At 38.6% G+C, this 22,030-nt stretch overlaps 1 protein-coding gene across 1 annotated transcript; it reads left to right on the plus strand.

Annotated features, from left to right (window-relative positions):
* The first annotated feature begins 207 nt into the window (after positions 1 to 207).
* LOC134824955 (EF-hand domain-containing family member C2-like) lies at positions 208 to 5,552 on the plus strand. Its single transcript, XM_063836982.1, has 11 exons — positions 208 to 251; positions 354 to 444; positions 1,437 to 1,605; positions 1,780 to 1,981; positions 2,150 to 2,311; positions 2,589 to 2,783; positions 2,981 to 3,224; positions 3,446 to 3,611; positions 3,983 to 4,196; positions 4,436 to 4,531; positions 5,216 to 5,552. The coding sequence occupies exons 1-11, from the start codon at positions 210 to 212 to the stop codon at positions 5,219 to 5,221; spliced, it is 1,587 nt and encodes a 528-aa protein (XP_063693052.1). The 5' UTR covers positions 208 to 209; the 3' UTR covers positions 5,222 to 5,552.
* Positions 5,553 to 22,030: the final 16,478 nt, after the last annotated feature.

The following is a 22,030-nucleotide window of genomic DNA, read 5'->3' on the forward strand; positions in this document are numbered from 1 at the left end:
CATTATTTATATCATTTTACAAATTCATATCACATAATACACCCAATCGTCTCAATTGTCAATCATTAGCATTTCACAAGTATTACAGCTACAACCATGTCACGGTTTAACATTTCAACATGTCGCACACATTCACTCAAAAATCACTTGTAATCTTTTGTCATATATCCTGTGCTATCTAAGTTTTTACTGACTATTTCTATCTAAGGATGGCGCTCCCGTTTCTTCCGGGACATTCCACCAACTCCAACGTAAGTACATGATACTGAATTTGAAAGAGTTTAAATCATTCAAAAATCATAGATCCATCAAAAGGTGCTGCTCTATCGTCTTAACCATAATTTCTATATCAGCTTGGAGTGGATAACTTCCGAAAGCCTCATGCATTCGATATGCGAAACGGAGTCCCCGTATTTGTCGGTGAAGAAAAGGCAGGCATTGGAGGTGAGCAACAATGATATCAAGTTTATTCGTTAATCCACTGGTTATAATCGTATTCGAGCAGATATTTTTGCATCTAGGATATCTTTATCCTGCACAAAAACATCTACAAATACTGGTATTATTATGCAAAAGTAACGACCAGTTTGCCTATTTTGATAGGGCTGAACTACGTGCCTATTCACCGGTGCTATCCCGCTACTGAACAGTACTGCAGCTTTTGCCTGCTGACTTTCGTCCCTGGGCCAGTACGCTGCTAACTATCAACCTGGACCCCTCAAGCTACCGAGAGGAGCCCATATTGGCACCGATCTTAGCGTGGACACCAGCTCAACATAGCACAGCGCAGCCCAGAACTCCCTATCTCAAGACATTCCAGCCGTTAACGCCTTCAAGTAGCTGGATTACAGGCTCACGCCACAGAGCCCGGCTATTGAAGAGGAAATATGAGATGTTTAAAGTGATGAATTAGAGTGATTATTCCTTATATGGAATAATGCGGAGACTGTTGTGTGCTCACTTTCTCTGCAGCAGTGACTGACTAATTTATCATATCTTGCCTTGTGCAATGTGCACACGTTAATATACGTTAGTTTTTATATAGTTCTGTCTTCTGACCACTGCTTCTGCTTGACACTTTTCTTTGCTTGTCACTGCTTGTCACTGGTCATTGCATCGTAATTTCACAGTTGAAGGCCCATGGCCTGGGGAGTGTCAAAACGTCCAACTGATATGCAAAGTTACTACGAAATGGCAGCCCCTGATAGCTGAGCATCATAAACGCTAATCACTGGCTGTCACTGGAGCTGTCATTGGTTGTTATATATTGTCACAGATTCAACAGACACGGTCTCCTAAGAGAATGTTCCTTCCGGAAGATTCCTTGGCTTCGTTTCTGTGCTACATGTTTGAACTGAAGGACCCTGTATAGTAGTAGGTAAATTCACATCTTAGACCCGATTGTGAATCCTCCTCTAAACTGAATCACTCTCCAGGTAAAGCTCTTCCGGGACAGAAGATCCCTCCCAAGTCTAAGATAGTCCCCAACGGAGCCGGACAGCCAGCCCCCTCCTGGGTGGTTCACGACCGGCAGGTTCTTCGTTTCAGTGCTTTCTTCCAGGAGGCAGTGCACGAGAAGAGGGAGGAGAAGTACAGGATCAGAAAGTGAGTTTTTGTGTAATCGTAAATTTAGTGTTTTCGTGTTTCTCTTGGGTAGTAAGGTGATAGAATAATGACGAACTCTTTACTTAAAATTCGGCAAATTTATTATTCAAAAAAAGTAATTTGTATTTATCTAAGAATTATGTACAGCCACATAAAATCAACACCTCACCCTAGTTGCACGATACTCTACTACCTGGAAGACGACAGTATCCAAGTCAACGAAGCCCGTCAGGAAAACAGCGGTATTCCTCAAGGAACGCTGATACGCCGACACCGCATCTCCCAGCCACCACCAAACGACGATCAGTTCTACACAGTGGAGGCGTTTAATGTTGGCAACGCGGTTACTCTTTACGGCAGAAACTTCACCATCAAGGTACTTTAGTCTGAAACTGGTGTTTTGATACATGCTGGATAGGCCACATTTTTGTGGCTCCTAAAATGATCAATATTTGTTTGAAATATCAATCTGTTCTTTGGTTCATAGTTCATTCTTCGGTTCATAGTTCATACACTGTATATATTAACACACTTCATCCCACAGGACTGTGACGAGTTCACCCGTAACTTCCTAACTAAAACAGGAGCTAAAGTACCGGTGGCAATGTCCACTGAACCTGCTGATCCTTACTTTGTACACAGGAAGAACCAAGCTGCCACCATGCAGCCTCATAGGCCTTACGAGAAGTGTGATACACTCAAACAGGTTAAGAAAACTTCCTCTTCCATTATCTGTGCTTTTTCCCGTTTAGTATTCCTTTCTCTTTTTAAATCATCCGCCCTGTTTGTTTTGTTTTTGGAAATATCATGTACTTTTCAGCTTTGATTATCTGAAAGTCAGAATGAAAAAAATTAAAAATAATCATAACATTAAAAATTAAGTTGCACTAATATTGCACTAAAGTTGCACTGATATTGCACTAATATTGCACTAAAGTTGCACTAATATTGCATCGCTGTTGTATAACATTTCCACTTTCCAGTTCCTGGACAACGACAGAAAAGTACTGCGATTCTACTGCATCTGGGATAACTCTAGCGAGATGTTCGGAGATGTTAGGGAACTTGTCCTCCACTACTTCCTAGCTGATGATACTATCGAGATACGCGAGGTGATCAGAGCTAACTCCGGCAGGGACGCCGCTCCTAAGTTCTTGAGGAGGAGTAAGGTTCCTAAGGTAAGAGTGACGAGGAAATTGGGCTGTTACACTATTTGCTCGACTTTTAGTTGATGGGATATTGTCGATACCAACTTATATATGAGTTGTATTTTCTATATGAATGCCCATTGCCCTATCGAGAAGAACAATGTGCATCATGTGCCTTTATCATGTGCCTTTATGCTGTTTATAATAATAACTGTTTGCACGTGCAGGAAGTAGGCGCGCTGCACAAGCCCGGTGAAATAACAGAGCGAACAATCCTGAACGTATTCGGCCCCATGGGACACGGAGGACGATACATCCTGGACTCTCTAAAAACAGGAGCTGTGGACAAGTCCTGTTACACTGATGCTGATCTGACTATTGGAGCTAAGGTTAACGTGTGGGGCAGGGAGGTGACGGTCTGTGATATGGACGAGTTCACTGCTCACCATTACGCCTCTAAGTTCTCCGTTGGTGAGTTTATTTAAATTTATGTTGAGATTGTAGTTTTTAATTAAGGGAGTTGTTCATTGTTTTTCGGATGTTGACATTGTAAATATTAAGAATTAAGATATGTACATTATCTGATTTCTCTCAAGTCCTCTTTCGCTCATTTTTCCCTTAATGAAGTGACCGCATAAAACTGTCTAGTGTATATTTTCGTTTAAATTAAAAACGACCCATCTCTCTCACAGCAAAGAACACCCCAATCCACTACAAACAGACGGAAGCTGCTAAGATTGAACGTGAGATTCCACCTTACAATGGCTGGGGATCCGAAGAGGACTCCAGAGCTAACTGCCTGAAACTCATCGCTCAAGCTCCTAAACGAGACTTCATCAAATTCATGAAGAAAGACAGGTGGGTCACTGCAGATATTTCAACTTAAGGGGGCCGGGGGGGGGTCTTCATCAAATTCATGAAGAAAGACAGGTGGGTTGCTGCTGATATTTCAACTTTAAACTGATTATGATGTAAACAATAAATATATAGTCCATTAGAGACAATCCCTTTACGAGGGGCTTTCAATCATCAGAATATTGATTTAACATGCATGTTGAGAAACTGTATTTAAATAATCTGGTTAATGTGCATATAAAGTGAGTAAATAAGAATCCAAATAAACACATAGTTTTAGTATGTTTTTGTTTAAGTAGGATATTTTTTAAATGTCGCTTCATCATTAGAGCCACTTTCAAGTAAGAAATAATCTAACCCTCACCTTTTCTCAGACAAGGACTAGACAGTCACGTGTTACGCTTCTTCGCCAGACTCGACACCAACCGACCCATCGACATGGACCGAACCTTTATCATTTCCTTCTTCCTGTCTGATGATACTATCTCCGTGTTTGAGCCGGAAAAGAGGAATTCTGGTATTGTACACGGCAAATTCATCGAGAGAAGCAAGATAATGAACCCAAGTGGTGGATACTACCAAGCTGAGGTGAGATAGGATTGTGAGAGTGAGATTTTATATTTTGCTCATCGCAAAATTATTGGTTTTTAAACCTTCAAAAGTTGTTGATCATTGAAACCGTTACTACTCTACTGAAAATAACTGCCGGAAAATATAGAAATATTTAAACTGGATACAGAACCCAATCATTCTTAGTCTTAGTACTACAATTATTATTCTCAATTTATTATAAAAGTTCTACAAAAGTAACCTACCTCACATTTCAGGATATTTACGTAGGAGCCGTGGTAAACTTCAGATCGCACCAGTTCGTTATTACCGATGCTGACGAGTACGCTCTTTCTTACGCTGAGCAACACAAGGTAATTAGCTAATTAATTAATAGCTAAAAACAAAGTATTTTGATTATTTCTAGTGGTGATATCTCGTAGATAATATCATGCCCAGCTAGTAGTAGCACAAACTGCACTGGCATATCATTGACACCACTACATCCTACACACCACCACATCCTACACACCACCACATCCTACACACCACCACATCCTACAGGCTACACACCACCACATCCTACACACCACCACATCCTACACACCACCACATCCTACACACCACCACATCCTTCACACCACCACATCCTTCACACCACCACATCCTACACACCACCACATCCTACACACCACCACATCCTACACACCACCAGTCACCACATCCTACACACCACCACATCCTTCACCACCACATCCTACACACCACCACATCCTTCACACCACCACATCCTTCACACCACCACATCCTACACACCACCAGTCACCACATCCTACACACCACCACATCCTACACACCACCACATTATACACATCCTATACTACACACCACCACATCCTACACAACACCATATCCTACACACCATCACATCTTAAAAATCACCACATCCTACACACCACCACATCCTACACACCACCACATCCTACGCACCACCACATCCTACACAACAGCACCAACTTCATACCAAGAGCAAATGTTTTATGGACATACGTTTTCAGGATTGATGAACTTAATCGAGATGCTGAAACTTCAAAATTGAAAGACAAGAATTCAGGAAATTCGGTGTCTCTCCCTACACCCAGTCAAGACAGGAGTGTTCTTTCTTTTCCTTGTCATTTTCTTAGAATAGTAAATTATTTGTCATCGACGTGCTATCAGTTGAATGTTTTGATTAAAATGTTCCAATAGTGATTTCAACTTAATCACATATCACTTAATATCTTTGTGAATGTTCACACACTGAAAGCAAAATTCAGTTTTTCTTTAAACCAACGATTCTTAAATTTATGTTTTAAAGCTTTATTAATTCTACGGGCAAAAAACCTGCACTTGAAGCATGAGTATGACGTTATAGCAACTGAAGGAGTATGAGATGGAGTGGGATAACAAATGGCATCATACCTCTATCTCCGTACTGAAAGAAAGGGACAACTGGGTTTACACCCGAATATATTTACTTTTCAGAGTTTCTTTCTCTTGTGCTCAAATGTATGTGCATGCTTCTGTTTAACATGTTTTCCAATTCTGTGGAGGATAAAAATTCTTGCAATATCTGCAAATCCTCCAGGGCTTATGACATCTAAATTTATGATTGCTCATGTTTTGGATGCGTAAAAGATCCTACGGACAAGATTCGACCGGGCAGGTTAGACCTAAATTGGGGATCGATGGGTTTAGAGCTAATTCCTCGTAAGAAAAGTGACGATTTGTGCGTCCTTCGCAGTGAATGTCTTAGTACACTTGCGTGTTGAATTTCGTTACAATATTGGCAGACAAAGCGTTCCTCCAGAGGTTGATTCACAAACGTCGTGCGACATGATTTCCATATACCAGCTGTGGCGAAAAAACTGTTACAATTTCTTGCAGTCTATATGTAGTTTTGATATAAAAGTCTCTCTCCCTTGTTCTTTATCTAAGGATGTCCCTGCGGTCAATTCTGAGTTGAGACAGTGTTTACAATAGTACACTACGATCATCGGGATTTAAAAGAAAGGACGGATCTTTCTGTCTGTGCTTCCACAGTGATGCCTTGATCCTTTGAAATCGTATTTTGAACATGCCATCAAACCCGTTTTGCCCTAGTAAGATGCTTCTTTACATGAATTTCCAGTCCATTTTTGACTACCACAACGTTCACACTTCGAACAAGCGGACACCGACATTATCGTGCATTGCCCGCAGGTGTACGTTAAAACCAATCTTATTATAAGCCTCAAAAGAGCACATCTCACAATAAAAGCTTGAATTGGTACCGCTTTAGAGCCAGTTCAACATTGGTACAACTCGCTGGTCACAGTTGCGCCTTCTCAATATCATCATTTGTTATGACTGGGTTTCGTGATAGTTTCCACCACTTCTACATAACAACTCACCAGAAAGCGGAAGCAATATGGTTACTTATTGTACAATCGACTGAATGCTGGTTGTTTGGACTTCTTGATTGTGAAGCTAGTGGAAGTGGGCTCAGAAGATTTTAATTCAAAATCTAACTATTTCTTTGCTGATTGTAGAAGATGCCGCACAAGTAACCATGCACATTTAGCCATACCTTAACCTAGAGAAATTACATAAATCCAGTAAACATTACCATTTAGTGCAGTGGTAAGATCACAGGCCCATGCAAAAAAAAACACTTTTTTCACAGTCAAACTTAAAATATCAAACCATCCGGTTTGTGCATGACGTAGTTCGTTGAACTCCTCCAAGTTTCCAGGTTCAGTATTCACCATCACCCTCCAGCCCCACCGACTCCGTAGTAAGTTCGTAACATCCCAGGACCACCAGGAATTTGTTCAGCTTGAATCGCTGGCCTCTGGAGCATCCTCAGAGTGATACCAAAACTGAGATGTTACTGTGTCAGGAAGTCAGGACGTGGTCTACAGTATTTGAACTATTTAATGCGTCAGAATTTTAATTGTGTCAAAAACTTTTTAGGATTTTCGAACTTGATTTATCCGTATAGGGACACTGAAGCAAACGATCTGAAGTTAGCTTGTGTTATCATACAGAAAAATGACACCTTTTTTTTCCGAAACTCCAATCAATAGCTCCCACGCCTACTAGTTACTACACTTGCCAATCACACTCTAGAACCAAAACCCGTCTTGTACAACCCCTACCTTTAGCATGCCACTGTTTCTCCACGAGATATACTCGCCTGAAACCGCCGGGACCTGCTACAATGTCCCAAAGTAAATAGGGATGGCCCCATGTTCACGTAGTTCTTGTTCTTTTGGTAAATGCCCATCCTATAAAGCGTCCCACCTCACCATCCTTCACGCCCGCTCTGTGGGTTATTAACAATAAATTTGAATGATTGGAGTACATATATAAATATCTATTGGCTCAAGGATAGCCTATAGTTATTATTTGTTACTAATCTAATAAGGTAGTGAATCATAAAGCGCACTCGCAGCAATAACATTTATCCCTGAACAATAATTGGAGAAAATTGTCCGGTCCTGCAGACAGCAAACCATTTCTAACTTATTTATCTCATTTAAAATTGGGATCCTAGTAAACTCCTAACGTACTGCATAATACATAACAAATAAAAGTGTAACCTGTTCTGGAAAATTACAGAAGCAATGCTCTCGAAAGGTTACTCCCTAGTTCTTGAATCTCTCAGATCTTTTTCTGTAATTGGTCGAAGTATGGGCTATGGCTTTCTGTATCCAAGAAGCAGTTTCAGTCGAAACAAACCTGAATCAATGAATTGGAATTGAGGAAGGACATATTGTGAATGATCAAGTTTTGTCTTATTCGTGGGGTGCATCTAGCGTGAATACTGAATAAGTATAAAGCGCCACAACATAGTTAAACGAATAACCAATAACCAGAGACAGTAGTCATGACAACAATCTCCTAGTTTCATCTCTATCGTGTTCTTTTCTTGGTCCGATGAGTTGCTGTATAAGGGGGAGACCTTGAAGTAGTTCTCGTCATTTCCTTCCACAGTGTGGTTTAGACAATCCACTCTACTGTGACAGATGGTGAGATGGACGTACCTCCAATCTCTGTTGTGCTTTGGAAACCTGAGTTAATACCGGTCAAGGATCAACCGACAGCAGCATGTAAAGAAATTAATAGAACTTGCATTGTTAGCATTCATATTAAATGCGGGAATGAATTTTCCCGCAAAAAAAAGGCGTATTTGGGGGAGATATGAGAAACATTGACGATTGAGCTGAAGAAAGAATCTAAATGGAGAACCACGTAACGTCAATGTAGTGACCAAGACCCCGCCTCCCTTTCTGAACACTAGCTTTGTATAGGCTCTTGTAATCATTGCCCTTCTTTTCCCAGACCTGCCCCCTTCCGTACCCACCTCTCTGCGAATTGTGTCAAATTACTGGTGCAAGTGATTAACCAAAGTAGTAACCATTTATAGATAACACTGCACTGTGATCCAAGAAACTAAAAATGAGAGGGAAATTTCAAAACAGTAAAGGTTCAGACCAAACATCAATGTACAGGGGCCCTTTCTGACGAGACTTCCTTGAATAAAGAACTCAACAAACAACTAACCATCATCTTGAGAGCAGCCTCACTGTACCAGTCCCACCGGCACTCTTGTTCCCCCTTGTTTTCCCCTTCAAACAGCTGGTCCCCCTCGTCCGACTTCGCTCCTGGTTGTGTTCCCCATGTTTCACTGACGTGGGAGTGGACCCAGTCAGGATCAGAGCGTGATCCTCTCAAGTAGGTCCTGTTCTGGTGGCCAGCTAGGGAGGAAACGAGGTGGTGAGATGTTAAAGTACGTCCATGTTGATGAAAAAATCATGAAAAGCAGCCAAACACAAACTTGCAACCATGATCATATAGATCAATCCACCCATCATTGAACTCCTCGTACCATCAGCCTCACCTTCAGGGTTGGGAGACAACAGCCCTGCTGGGGAGAGTAACTCTCTGTTTATACACTGGGACTGAGGATCTCCCCGCCACTCAAGAAACGCCAACCACCACTATGTACTCGGTGTTGATGTGCTCCAGGAGCCGCTTCTTCGTCGGGGGAGTAGTTGTTGTTCTCAGTGGTGGACGACTCATGGCGGTTTTTGTGGTTTTTGAGTGTCGTTGTAGGGACCTCGTACCGTTGGATTGTTTGGACTTTGGTATCGGTGTTATCTCATCCCTCGTCCGACACCCTAGGTGATGCAGGAAGTGTAGGGGCGATGTCACTTCTAAAACCGGGTGTATCATACGAAGGAAAATTGAGGTCTAACAGGGAGAAATTGAACCAATAATAAATTTTAATAGGAGTTGAGGTAGGCAAGCTATTTGACATGATGACCAATAGTAACATTCCCTCATCTCATCATTCAACGATTCAGTCCCAGTCCAAGTATTTTCCATTGAAACAACAAAAAAAAGGTGTTCATCTACAAGAGAACGCAGTACTTAATGTGACGTTTCAAAAATTTGAACACTCTCAAAAACTTCCTGGCAATCCAGGACAAGGATCACTTGAGAATTTTAGTTTCCGCCCAGTTTATCTGACACACATTCATTGTCTTGTGAGTTTTCAGACTGTACTGCGGTAGTGAAACGTTTCAACAAAATCACAAACGTAGTCGTAGGACTTTTTTGGCTTTTTCTTGAGGATATTTCTTTCTTTATGTAGAAGTTCCTGGTATTTCTGCCAAATGTTGAAACTTCGGATCATAACTTCTGATTTAGTAGCGCCTTGCAAATATTCGAGTGTTCATCTTTTGATTCAGCTTCTTTGAGGAAAGAGTTGTACTTAACGCTCCATCCATCTCGTAAGTGCTTGTCAATTTTCTCGACCAAAGGAGGGCGAATTCTGCGGCAAACATTCTTCTTTTGGTATATATCAGGCCACTTTAGATGCAAAAGTGTATGACAATATTTGACACTTAGTTGGAAGAAATGCAACTCTTTTTATTGTGAAACAGCACATTAAAGATCAAACTCGATTTCTTTTTGTAAAAGAAATTGAACACGTTTTACATTCCATTATTGTTTCAGCGACTTGTGTTTCGTTTCGTTTGTGGTATTCAAGATATGACTGGTACTTGCGGTTTTTTGTTTATCACAGAAGGGCAAGCAATGTGCTCCGCCGAATCTTTGCATTTCGAGATAACAATGAAATTCTAGGGTCCGAACGTTACTAAAAAATTTATCGCAGTTTTTTTGCAAGGATAGGTTGTTTTGAGGCGCATGCGGTGTCTCATTACCATGATTTTCGAGCCGATGGCTTATTCGAAACTTAGATGGCAAGTTGTACCAGCGTACTGATTTTTTATTACGATTTCGTTTGCAAACAGTGAGTGGAGCCAAATGCTCCTGACGTCGATGCTTCACAATGTTTGGTTGTAGTTCCTTTGAAGCCACATTTCAACGAACAAGAAAAGGGCCGTTGACATGTCTTTTCGATGAAATCTCGAAACGCTATTTAGAAAAATAGTATTCCACAGTGAGGCATCGAATCCGATGGTTGATAAATTTACGGCATTGCATGCTATATCGTCGATGCAAAGAAAGTCCCACTTTGTTATGTCCAACATACTGCACTGGGTAACAAGAGAAAGTATCACTACAAACAACAAGTCTGCTTGAAGCTCTGATGATGAGTTTTGAGATTCTCTTGGTGTGGACCATCTTCTGGCACCGCATTCCTTACCTTGCTTCTGTCGGTCTGTTTCATTGTTTTCAAACAGCCAACACTTCATACGTAATAATACCGTTTGGGCCTCGATATAGAAGTCCGTAATTTCACAATCACCCCATTCTTTAGAGTGATAAATTCTTGTTTTATACAGCACAGTAGATCAGATAAACGAGGGTCTGTGGACAATCTTTCAAATCGACACTTTCTTTTTTGATGGTAAAACTTCCATGGTGACATTCATGATACTTAAAAGTGATTTGACATAGGGATAGGAGGAAACTGTTTTTCTGAGGATCCGGTCTGGAAAGGGTTCCATCACAATTTTCATTTAAAAACTATTTAAACTAGGTACATACAACACATTGATATGAAGTACATGGTTTACCCAATATCTGACGCTACAGGGTCAGAGGGGGGCTATCTCTGAGCATATTTTCATCGAGCTGGAGTAAGAACTTTACTTCAAAACCCAAATTCTCAGATAATAATTTCACATTGATGTTTCTGACATGGCCATAATCAAGATTTATGGAGTCAATTGGTTGATAGCATTATATGCAGAGATCATAAAAGTAAGCGGGCTATGATGAGAATGACGATAGAAATTTACAACCTAACATGAAAGTTATATGTTAACTGAATTCAAATACCCCTACACATACCGCGAAAAGACATTTAACTAGTACTATCGTCCTGGAAATTGTTTTCTTTTTTTCCTGCTGCAAAATTCGATAAACAGCAACATAAATTTATAATAAAAGTTTTTTATCTATATAAATAATATAATAATAAAACCAATTTCGATTTTAATTGAATTATGAACTTTGCATTGGCAAGACAGGCCTAACCTTACAATCACCTTACATCTAAATCCTTTATCCTACTCGTGTATGAATGTTGATTCCACAAATTAGTAATTCCCACAAAATATGAAAAACATTTACATATTTCTAAGACATTCCACACATAACCAACGCCTAAGCTCTGAATCACAGCAAAAGGAGTTATTAAATAGAGTACCCTAAAAGTTAAAATTGAAACTCTAAGACTTGGGACTTCGAGACATTACTGCTCAACGTTGCATCTGTGACAAGCAGCTCTACTTCTGGACGTCTTTACAATACAGTGTAACTCTCTATCATTACTTCCTTAGCTCACCGCGATAATCAGTTGATGAACTGTCCATGTGACTTTATCATTAATCTCTAATATGTGTCGCTACATAACACTGAATTTAAGAATAATAGTTAGTTTAAGTGGGAGGATTTGTGTACGTCATAGAATTGTTACATTATTCGACAATTGAAATCAAAAAGAAAAATTTCAGAGCTTAATGCAACACACTGGACCCTAATATTATGTTATGTAAAATACATTTTTTTGATAGTAGTTTCCACATTATAAAGCTAATAATGAGCTAAGAATGTAGGGGGTTAAATAATGTAGCTAATAATGTAGCTAATTATTGTAGCTAATAATGTAGCTAATAATGTAGCTAATAATGTTGCTAATAAGTAGCTAATAATGTAGCTAATAATGTTAGCTAAAATTTAGCTAATAAAGGAGCTATTAATGTAGCTAATAATGTGCTAATAATGTAGTATTAATGTAGCTAATAATGTAGCTAATAATGTAGCTAATAATGTTTATCTAGTAATGTAGTTTAATAATGTAGCTAATTAATGTAGCTAATAATGGTAGCCTAATAATGTACTAATATGTAGCTAATAATGGAGCTAATAATGTAGCTAATTATGTAGCTAATAATGTACTATGAATGTAAGCTAATAATGTAGCTAATTTAAGTAGCTAATAATGTAGCTAATATGTAGCTATAATGTAGCTAATAATGTAAGCTAAAAAGTAGCGTAATAATGTAGCTAATAATGTACTAAAATAATGTAGCTAATAATGTACTAATAATGTACGAATAATGTAGCTAATAAGTAGCTAAATAATGTAGCTAATAATGAAGCTAATAATGTAGCTAATAAGGAGCGATCATGGAGCTAATAAATGTACTAACCAGTAAGCATAGCCCCACTCTCATAATCCCCCTTTATTCTGAGCTAGTTTCTCTCGCGGTCGTCCTCGTCAAAGAATGTTAAGATTTGAAGGACAACGTCCACGCTGTATCACCCCGAACTCTCGTGCTCCTCAACTGACACTTTACCTCCTTGAAAGGTATTCAGTTTGAGACCAAATGAGGAGAATCAGATTAACTATGTTAGCCTGCACCATGGAACGATTTGTGGCTGTTATTATTGTTTCTATCTACGATCTAGACCTCGGTTCTAACATATTTCTTACATTCTCTGATTGCCAGTTTGGATGAAAAGTAAAGCCTGAAAAGCGTATTTGTTGAACTTTTTCTTGATCTGGTTGCTGTATCGCACACCTCCACGCAAAGTTAACTTCATGGAACTCATATCTCGTTGAGCTCCTGGAAAAAATAAATGGACGAATATTACTTTAAGTAATTTTTATCAGTAGCATTCATTTTAGTAGTTAGCAAGAGTAAAAAGAATATAGTTATGTTGAACTTTTGAAGTCTCAAACAAACCGCTCTTATATGGTTATCCACCTTGCTTGTGTTGTTGGTTAATCATGTTAGCGGACATAAATACCTCAATTTCAAAATTAACCACGAGCTAACCCAGTAGAGCTGTGGAAGAAGGTTGGAGTGGAAGAAGAGCTGTTTGGGAAGACCTAATTCGTGGGCAACGTCTCTTGTCCATACGGAATTAGGGGTCCTGGGAAGATGGTTCAAATCATGGTTCGACTCATCACCATGATAGTGTGATCAGAGAGCATGAATTGTTCTGGACTGACAAAAAGATCCTTTCAAATTTTCTTATCTGTTGATCGTGGATTTCATTATTTCTATTAACTTGAAAGGCAAATAAATTATTAAAATCTTCTAACAATATTAATCGGAACCTGATCAAATTGCACAAGGGATAAGGCAGGTACCTTCCGGTTCCAAAACAAGTGGGGGAAGGAATACTGACACTAGGGCAGGCTTGTTGGCTGGAAATGATACATTCCCGAGGTAACTTGTCTCATCAAAACCAATAGCCTTTGGCTTGTTAAAATTCACGCATTTTCTGAAGAAAAAAGTCGGTGACGTGAATTTGTTCTATATTCCAAGAGTGAAATCTATTCGGAGATTTAAGTTTAAGATTGAAGTTATACACAAAAGAGATTGTAGAATAAGATTCATTAAATTTTAAATAGTTTTAACTCTAAAAATACGCTAGTCGGCATCAGATTTTGAGATATTTGATTCTATATAAGGCTAATAATCCATATAAAGTAAAACTTACTGTAACATGACGTATGAAACTACCCTGAATTCCTGCGATGTCCATAAAATTCCTTGCAGCTGGGATGTAATCCAGATCACAGAATATAAATGTGTTCTCAGGGGTGAATCCGAACGCAATGATGTCCTGATAAGGTTTAAAAGGTGTAAATCAGACGGCAATTATCTTTTATTATAAACAAACGTTTCTAGCCGTGTCTTTAATGACTGATCACTGATTTATACTGTATAGACATATAATACATAGTAATTGGCATTTAGATTGCGAAACAAACCCTAATAATGGACTTTTACATGTGGAGTCAACAATCAATTTGTATTCACATATAAACATAATTTACATCACGCTGATCCAATAAGTACTACTAAGGATGAATTGGTAAATCATGGAACTCAGAACATATAAAATAACCATCATGACATTTATTCATCTACTTCCGGAATCGAACTAACCTTGATGTGAAGGTAAGCCAGGCTATTGCTTCCTCCCCAACTCAGGTCTTTCCACAGGAACTTCTCATCGTCAGCATCTGTAAAACAAGGGCACATCAAACAAATCCTGCAGCCATCTGGAGGAGGTTATCATGATATATGATCATGTCAGATGTAACAAGTAAGTACAAAATACAAACAGACTTAAGACTCAAGTTGTAATTATTACTAAAGGATTTGTCCAATATTAGCCTTGTTTTCAATTCGAAAGTTCAAACAGCCCATATCAAGAAAAGGTTAAATATTACATATTAAGTATAATATACAATAACCTACTTGGTGAACATGAATGGGGACACAGTGGTCCCATAGAAGGGACCCGGTACTAGGACCTCACACCAGTATACAAATAAAAGGGCTTCCCTTGCTCTTTGAGGTCAGTATGGATGGTCAAAAAACAAAAAAAAAAAAAAAAAACGAAGTCTCGTGAGAGAAGTACAAGACCACGACGGAGAAAAGTGATGAGGCTCATACCTGCCGGACATTTCAGGATTTCAAATGGGTAATTATGATTTACATATCAAAGTAAATAATGATTTGATTGGAATATATTTGCAATTCATCGAAGACTCACTATGCACTACATAATCAGAGATTATTTTATTTTCCTCAAAACAAATAAAGTTGTCTACGTTTACCGACCAGTTATTTTTGTAAAACGGTCTAGCAGCTCGTGAAATTTTTGGGAGCCGAAATTTCTTTATTAACTTGTCGTAGTCATTCCTGTCCATCCTCTCCTTTAACATCCCACCACGGGGTGACTTACCGAGATAAGGAATTTTTAGATTTAATATAAAAACTAGCATACCTCTAAAATCTTAACATTCTAACAATTTTCACAAATTACAGAGAGCCAAGTCGTATGTTGTATAACAACCTAAATGTATACCATATAATATGTTATGGAAGAAGAATTATTATAATATCAACATCTAGTACTTTAAATACATGTAACTAACCTTTCGGCAATTTCCGCAGTTTTCGAGGTTTTCTCAAAAGGGTTGGGTGGTCATATCAGAATATTACGAACAAAATAAACAGTCCTGTTGACGGATACTTGAGCTGGTGTTACCAAAAGCTCAGAACAAGGTAGAGAGAACGTTGCTGCTGAGACTTGCAGCTGGAAGTCTTACAAATAGCTTCCGGAAGTGCGGGCCTAAGATTATGATTGTAGCATTCCATCAATATATCTGAGGTAGTTGTTTTGAATGTCAAAATTGTGATTACAAAAGTTAAATTTCCCGCTAGTATATAAACAGGTGAATAAACAAATAACAACAAATTAAATTGAAGTATAAACAGGCAGCTAATGGTGCTGGGATTCACAATAGAACTACGTTATCTAGGTGTGTAAAGTAAAATCTCTAGACACTATATCAGTAGTAACAATAGTAGGTAAAACTGTTGTGGTACTTTCCATTGTTCTACACAGCTACACTTAGTTGAATACAGTTAATTATGTAAGTTGTGTAATTATGAGTAATTATGTCCATACTTACTGAACTTCTTGGTGAAGATAGAAATGAATTTTTCGAACTAAGTAATCAAGGAACATTGCAAAATAATAAAGTTTTAATGAAGTCTCAATACGATGCAATGAAATATAGCTTAACGTGACGAAAAAATAGGTATCGTTTTATAAGAGGGTTTCTGAATTTACAAAATTAAAATTAAAAATGATCCTTGGTACTAAGGTATGAGATGCTTCAAAAACAACCCAAAGAACACTGAAATATCATTGTCTAAACACCCGTTTATACACAAGACATTGAGACAGAGATTGTTTTCTAGGTTCGTTAGAGATAAGAAAATTCTCCTGTGTATACTCCAAAGTATATAATATAACTCCTAATATAATAATAATAGTACATTAGAGCCATTTCCATTAAAAATCAAATGTAACATAAACATAAATTATGAGTCCACCGACCCCCTTCTGTGTTTGAATTGTTCGGCGAGTCCGCAGGCCGTGTGGATCTGCATAAGTTGAGTGTTCACTGCGACCGTTTCTGCGCAGCTGTCTGCGCTGAATGCAGCGTGGTTCGGCCGTTTCTCTGCTTAAATTTCTATTCGGCGGCGCTTGCATGTTCTCAAGATGCGGCTTCTGCTGCTGTCGGCGTTCGGTGATATCGCCCTTTGTTACTCTTGTGCTGTCGTATCTGGAATAAGAGGGGAGAATTGCCAGTTGTTAACGTTGTTATTTGAACATATTCCAGAGTAGTAACTAATTTTCATACGATTAGGTGTTTGTGATTAAACTGAATATAAAAATGAGCAGAAGATTTTTTGAGCAATTGATGATGCTACGTGGTACAACAAAATAAAGCCACCGGACCGTTTTCCCAATGTTCATTTTAATTATTGAACTTGCTCCAAACTGCTCCAAACAAAAATTAAATGGATTGAATGCCACATAATGCAAATGTTTTACGTTTTAATTTCCCTTTTCTTGGACTTTTTCTTTTTCCCGAAGTTTTGATTCCCCCTACCCGTGCAGGAAGGGACATGTATCTATCGAGCCACCACTGTTTTTCCGTAGTAACACGGTATCATTTTCTGAGAATTAAATTGAAGAGTCACTATTTAATAATGATAAAGTCATGGTAATAATATTTTGAACATAATAAACATAAAGAGCGGCTAAGTTTAACAGATCGTCATGGAATTAAAATCAATTGGAAAATAAAAATAATAAAGGGAAGTAAGTTGACTCCCTTCACATTTGCAATCTATAAAAACATATGGAATTAATATAGCATTATAACGTATAATGTATGTAAAAGTATGTGTATAATCCAAATAATTTCAATAAATTTAAAAGTTGAACATACGAACGCGTTGTTCTCTGTGTTCCATGTGAGTGTATTGACATTGTCCAACTCTACATGCGTGTTGAACTTACACAAGGGGTGGGATCTTGTAGCAACTGTAAAATATAATACACTATAATAAATTTTACTTAACGTGAGCGGTAAGGATTGACATATTTGCATAAATTCTATGATCATATTTTCAATTTCACACTATTTTTCTAAGGTCATTATTAACGATGAAGAGTTCCTACAATCATCGAAAAAACTAACCTTAGCACTGCCTTCACAGTTGGGGAATTTCTCGCACGTTCAAATGGTGATGTGGAGTACAGCCCTTCAAGTTTGGACAGTCAGGCCAGAACTTGCACCTAGGAGTAGAAGGAAGGGTGGCATCTCCCGAGAGAGTTGACGGGGGGCGCGACCTGCGCGCTCCCGCTGACCGTGAAGGGATCGGGGGGGGGGGGGGGGGGGGGGGGGGATTCCCGCGCATTTCTCATATTTGTATCTAAAATCGCGACTACTGACCATTTAGCACCACGATGTCACCACGATCACTATTGAGGCAAATAATAAACAGCCTTGAAATTTTAAAAAGTTAAACAACAGAATTAGTTGAATACATGGTACATAACATTTAACCTGACTGCTTGTCGTTCAGTTCGTTAGTCACAACCTTGGTGGGCGTGACCATTCTCGGCTTGAACTCGGACATGTCTATGCTGGGACTGGCATTTCGAACCACGCCACCTCCACTCGTCCCCAGTCGTGAGATTGCTTGGTGTGTTTTCTCGCCTGGCTTGTCTGGTATGTCCTCTGAAGTAACGTTATGGAGTTTATAACCTCAACACGACTTTTTGTAGATTGACTAAACATGAGATTTAATATTTTTGTCTCACCCTTCAACAGCAAAGACTGAACATTCAATCTGATAATGAAAAGTGGCACATGATAGCTGATGATCTCACCAATGAGTATTATGATTTATCAAAGAAAGTAGTATTATTTACCAAGTTTGATAGCAGGACAGAATTGACAAGATGATAGGTTTCCCAGTGTTGGGACAACTCCTAGTTCCACTTCAGCGCAGTTATACCCTCCATCTGATGCTTTGCCTCAACCTTCTAGTGTCTGTTGTTGCCGTTACTGAAATTAAGATATATGTCATATGGACAAGTAGGTAGCATTACAACTAATAGAGAGATAACCTCTTACCCGTGATTAATATACGAAAAATCTCGCTTTATATAAATTTACCTACTGTAGTAACTCAGTACATTTAACTAACCTTTTATATTAGCAACTCGCAACAGCCCTCAATAAAACTAGAAGCAACAGAAGCGTATTTAGAAACAGAACGTGTTTCCTAATCCTCCCCCTCCTCGTCACTTATAGCGCTGAATTCCTCGCCCTTGTGCTTTTCTTTTCGGTAAATTTCTGTGCTTCTCTTTCTTTCTGCTTTAGGGGATAATTGACGTCTTCGTCTTTCCTGATACAACATTTTGTTATGAGTCAGATTTCGATGGCCAGTGAGGGAAAACAACTTGATAGGTACATTCGAAGATCGTGATCGTTATTGATGTACGGTTTGAATTTTAAATACAAATATATAAGAATCTAAAACTTGGAGAGAACAGTGAAAATAATAACAAATTAATGAACCTACACTTGATTGTGGCTTTCCGATATCATTTGCCTCTTTTCCCCTCCAATAATTTTGTGAAAATCAATAGCTTGGATCGCTTCAAAATTTCCAATTATGTCAATCTTGATCGGTTTCGTAGGGAATTGACTTTACTAATTTTTTTATGCTCTTTTTTGACCAACTGTCTGATCTCATTTTCCCAAAACCATTGGTTTTCCTCCTCGTCCGACCCAGATTTCAAACTAGAAGAACTTGACGAGACCGAAGACTGGAGGATGTGAGGAAGATAGATGAAGAGGATGAAGATTCCTACGCTTCTTCTTCTTTTTCTGGTTAGCTCCCTGTGGTGGCTCAGAGAAGAATCTGATATGAGCTCTTCAAGTCGCTCTTTTTTACAACTGGTTCTGTTACCACTGCTCTGTAGTAGCAAGTGTTATTTCATTTAACCAATATAAAACCTAAAGATGTCTTACGATTATGCGTAATGAGGCAGAATTCGAAAACATTGGTTTAGGCTAAAACACAGGTTAAGGTTTTTAATACGAAGTATTATATCTATATGCTGCTTTCTTGAACAAAATACCAACACTGAAAAACACTGAAGAAAGTAAACTGGGATATATTTTAGGGGTACATACCATTGCTCCTCTGGACTTAGCATACTGAACAGCCTGTACGACGATACAGATATTACTTCAAATACATTTTTAAGTTGCAACTATTAATTTCGGGGAAAAAATGTCGCCAAACCTGAAAGCGAGAATCATTTTCCATATGGTTCTGCTGAACATAAGAGGAAACATAGCAGAACTCTGTCACCCTGTTAGTTGGTAAGGAGAACATTTTGACAATATTTGGTTGGCTTTATACCGAATTGCAATAGAAATTAAACTTTTTTTCATAAAAAATCTCGGTCCCGGCTTAGTCCTGGTCCCGGAAATTTCTATCTGGGCAGATGATACTGTTTTTTAAACGTTCGATCAACAAAAATACGGCCTACTCCTAACTTAGGTGTTTATTCGATTTTAATGTCAGTTTTGGTTTCAGTTTCAGTTACAATAAAATGCTGCATTCCTGGATGTGAGATTAGTTCAGACTTGACACGAATAAAACAGTCACGAAAGAGCAAACAATTTATGATCGGAAAACTGAATTCTAATTACTCAAATTCGGTATAAAACAAATATTTTATCTCATGTTAAAATTCGTTCAATTTGCACAATAAAAGAAGCTTACTAATGTATACATATTCTATGTTGTCTTCATTTATTTCAAATATTCTGATTATATCATAATACATAGTCGTGAAAATAATATTTCTAAATATACGTATCTAAATATACGTATCTACATCTTAGAAATATATATAAAATCTATCAGAAATTGACTTTTGAAGAATCCTTGAAATTCGTGAATTTCCATTATCTACACTGCCTATTTTACACCATGATGTTCGTTGCAACCACCAAGCTAAGGACAGCCGCACTGACTCCAATCTGAGATGAACCTCCGTGATGATCATCATCATCATCACCATCATGATCATGATCATCACCATCATGATCATGATCATGATCATCACCATCATGATCATCATCATCACCATCATCATGATGACGATGATCATTTTCATCACCATCATCATGATCATGATCATCATTTTCATCACCATCATCATGATCATGATCATCATTTTCATCACCATCATCATGATCATGATCATCATTTTCATCATCACCATCATGATCATGATCATCACCATCATGATCATCACCACCATGTTCATGATCATCACCATCATCATGATGATGATGATCATTTTCATTCCCAGTATAACTTTCACCGTATGCTTCAAATTGCAGAGTTGAGCTAATTTTCGCCTTTTGTGCATCACTAAACCCGGTGAAATCTAAGTTTCCTGTGTTCATCCCCTCTTTGATTTTGTTCAGCTGGTCTTGTGTGAGACTTCTGTCCATGTTTGCCAACACTCTCACGATCTCATCCTTCGTGTCATCCGAGAAGGAATTGAAATCGAAATCACCAATCTTTTCCAGAAGGTCGTTAACGTCGTTGATGTTGTAAAAGGCGTCGTTGAAGCTGTCGGTGTCTGTGACGTCACCAAAGTCAACACCTATTATTAGGTGCACTGAGCAGACTATCAGGATCACGAGTCGAACTGCTGCCATTATTTTGCTTTCCTGGTTCAAAGTAAGTCAACTAGACCTTTAATAGTCTTAGTACAAGTGATACTTAGTTATCAGTCTAATCCAAATGAAAATCCGCGGAACCGAATACAACAAGGAAGCGGTCTATAAGGACCTAATCACGTGACCCCAATAGGCTCACGACTCACGTGACACGACACTTAACCAAATAAAGCCCCTCAAGGGTGGTGAACCTAATTATCAGGTAAGGAAAACCTAATCCCGAAACTATAAACAATCTCCACAAGATTCCCTAGTAAACATTACTTGACAGGCATTTAGTAAGGTAAACACATAATAATCCTGAGATTCCGCTGTTAATATCCTAATTACACGCGAAGTTACACGTCAATACACGAGGGTACAACATCTGGTTATAGTATAGGTAAATGATTGATCAGAACAAGTAGAATATCAAATAAAATTACCGACTAATACTTAACGTTCAAATAATGTGTATTTCTTATCGCTATGTTCTCTGGCACATTACCGCTACAGCATTTATAGTGTGGACTGTGGGACTGTTAAATGTGTGTTGTGGGAGGGTTTAACTTTACAGACGTTTCCAGTCCTGACCCGCGCAGTGCGTGTCCCCTTCTGACCTGCGCAGTGCGTGTCCCTTCCTGGGCTGCAAAGTGACCACTGGAAAATAGGTGAGGTCGCAACGTGAAACAAGGTTTAATTAACCTGGTACACTATTAGTCAGTAG

Source organism: Bolinopsis microptera, chromosome 13 (genome assembly GCF_026151205.1).
Source record: "Bolinopsis microptera isolate Bmic1 chromosome 13, MBARI_Bmic_1.0, whole genome shotgun sequence".
NCBI classification, from domain to species: Eukaryota; Metazoa; Ctenophora; class Tentaculata; order Lobata; family Bolinopsidae; genus Bolinopsis; species Bolinopsis microptera.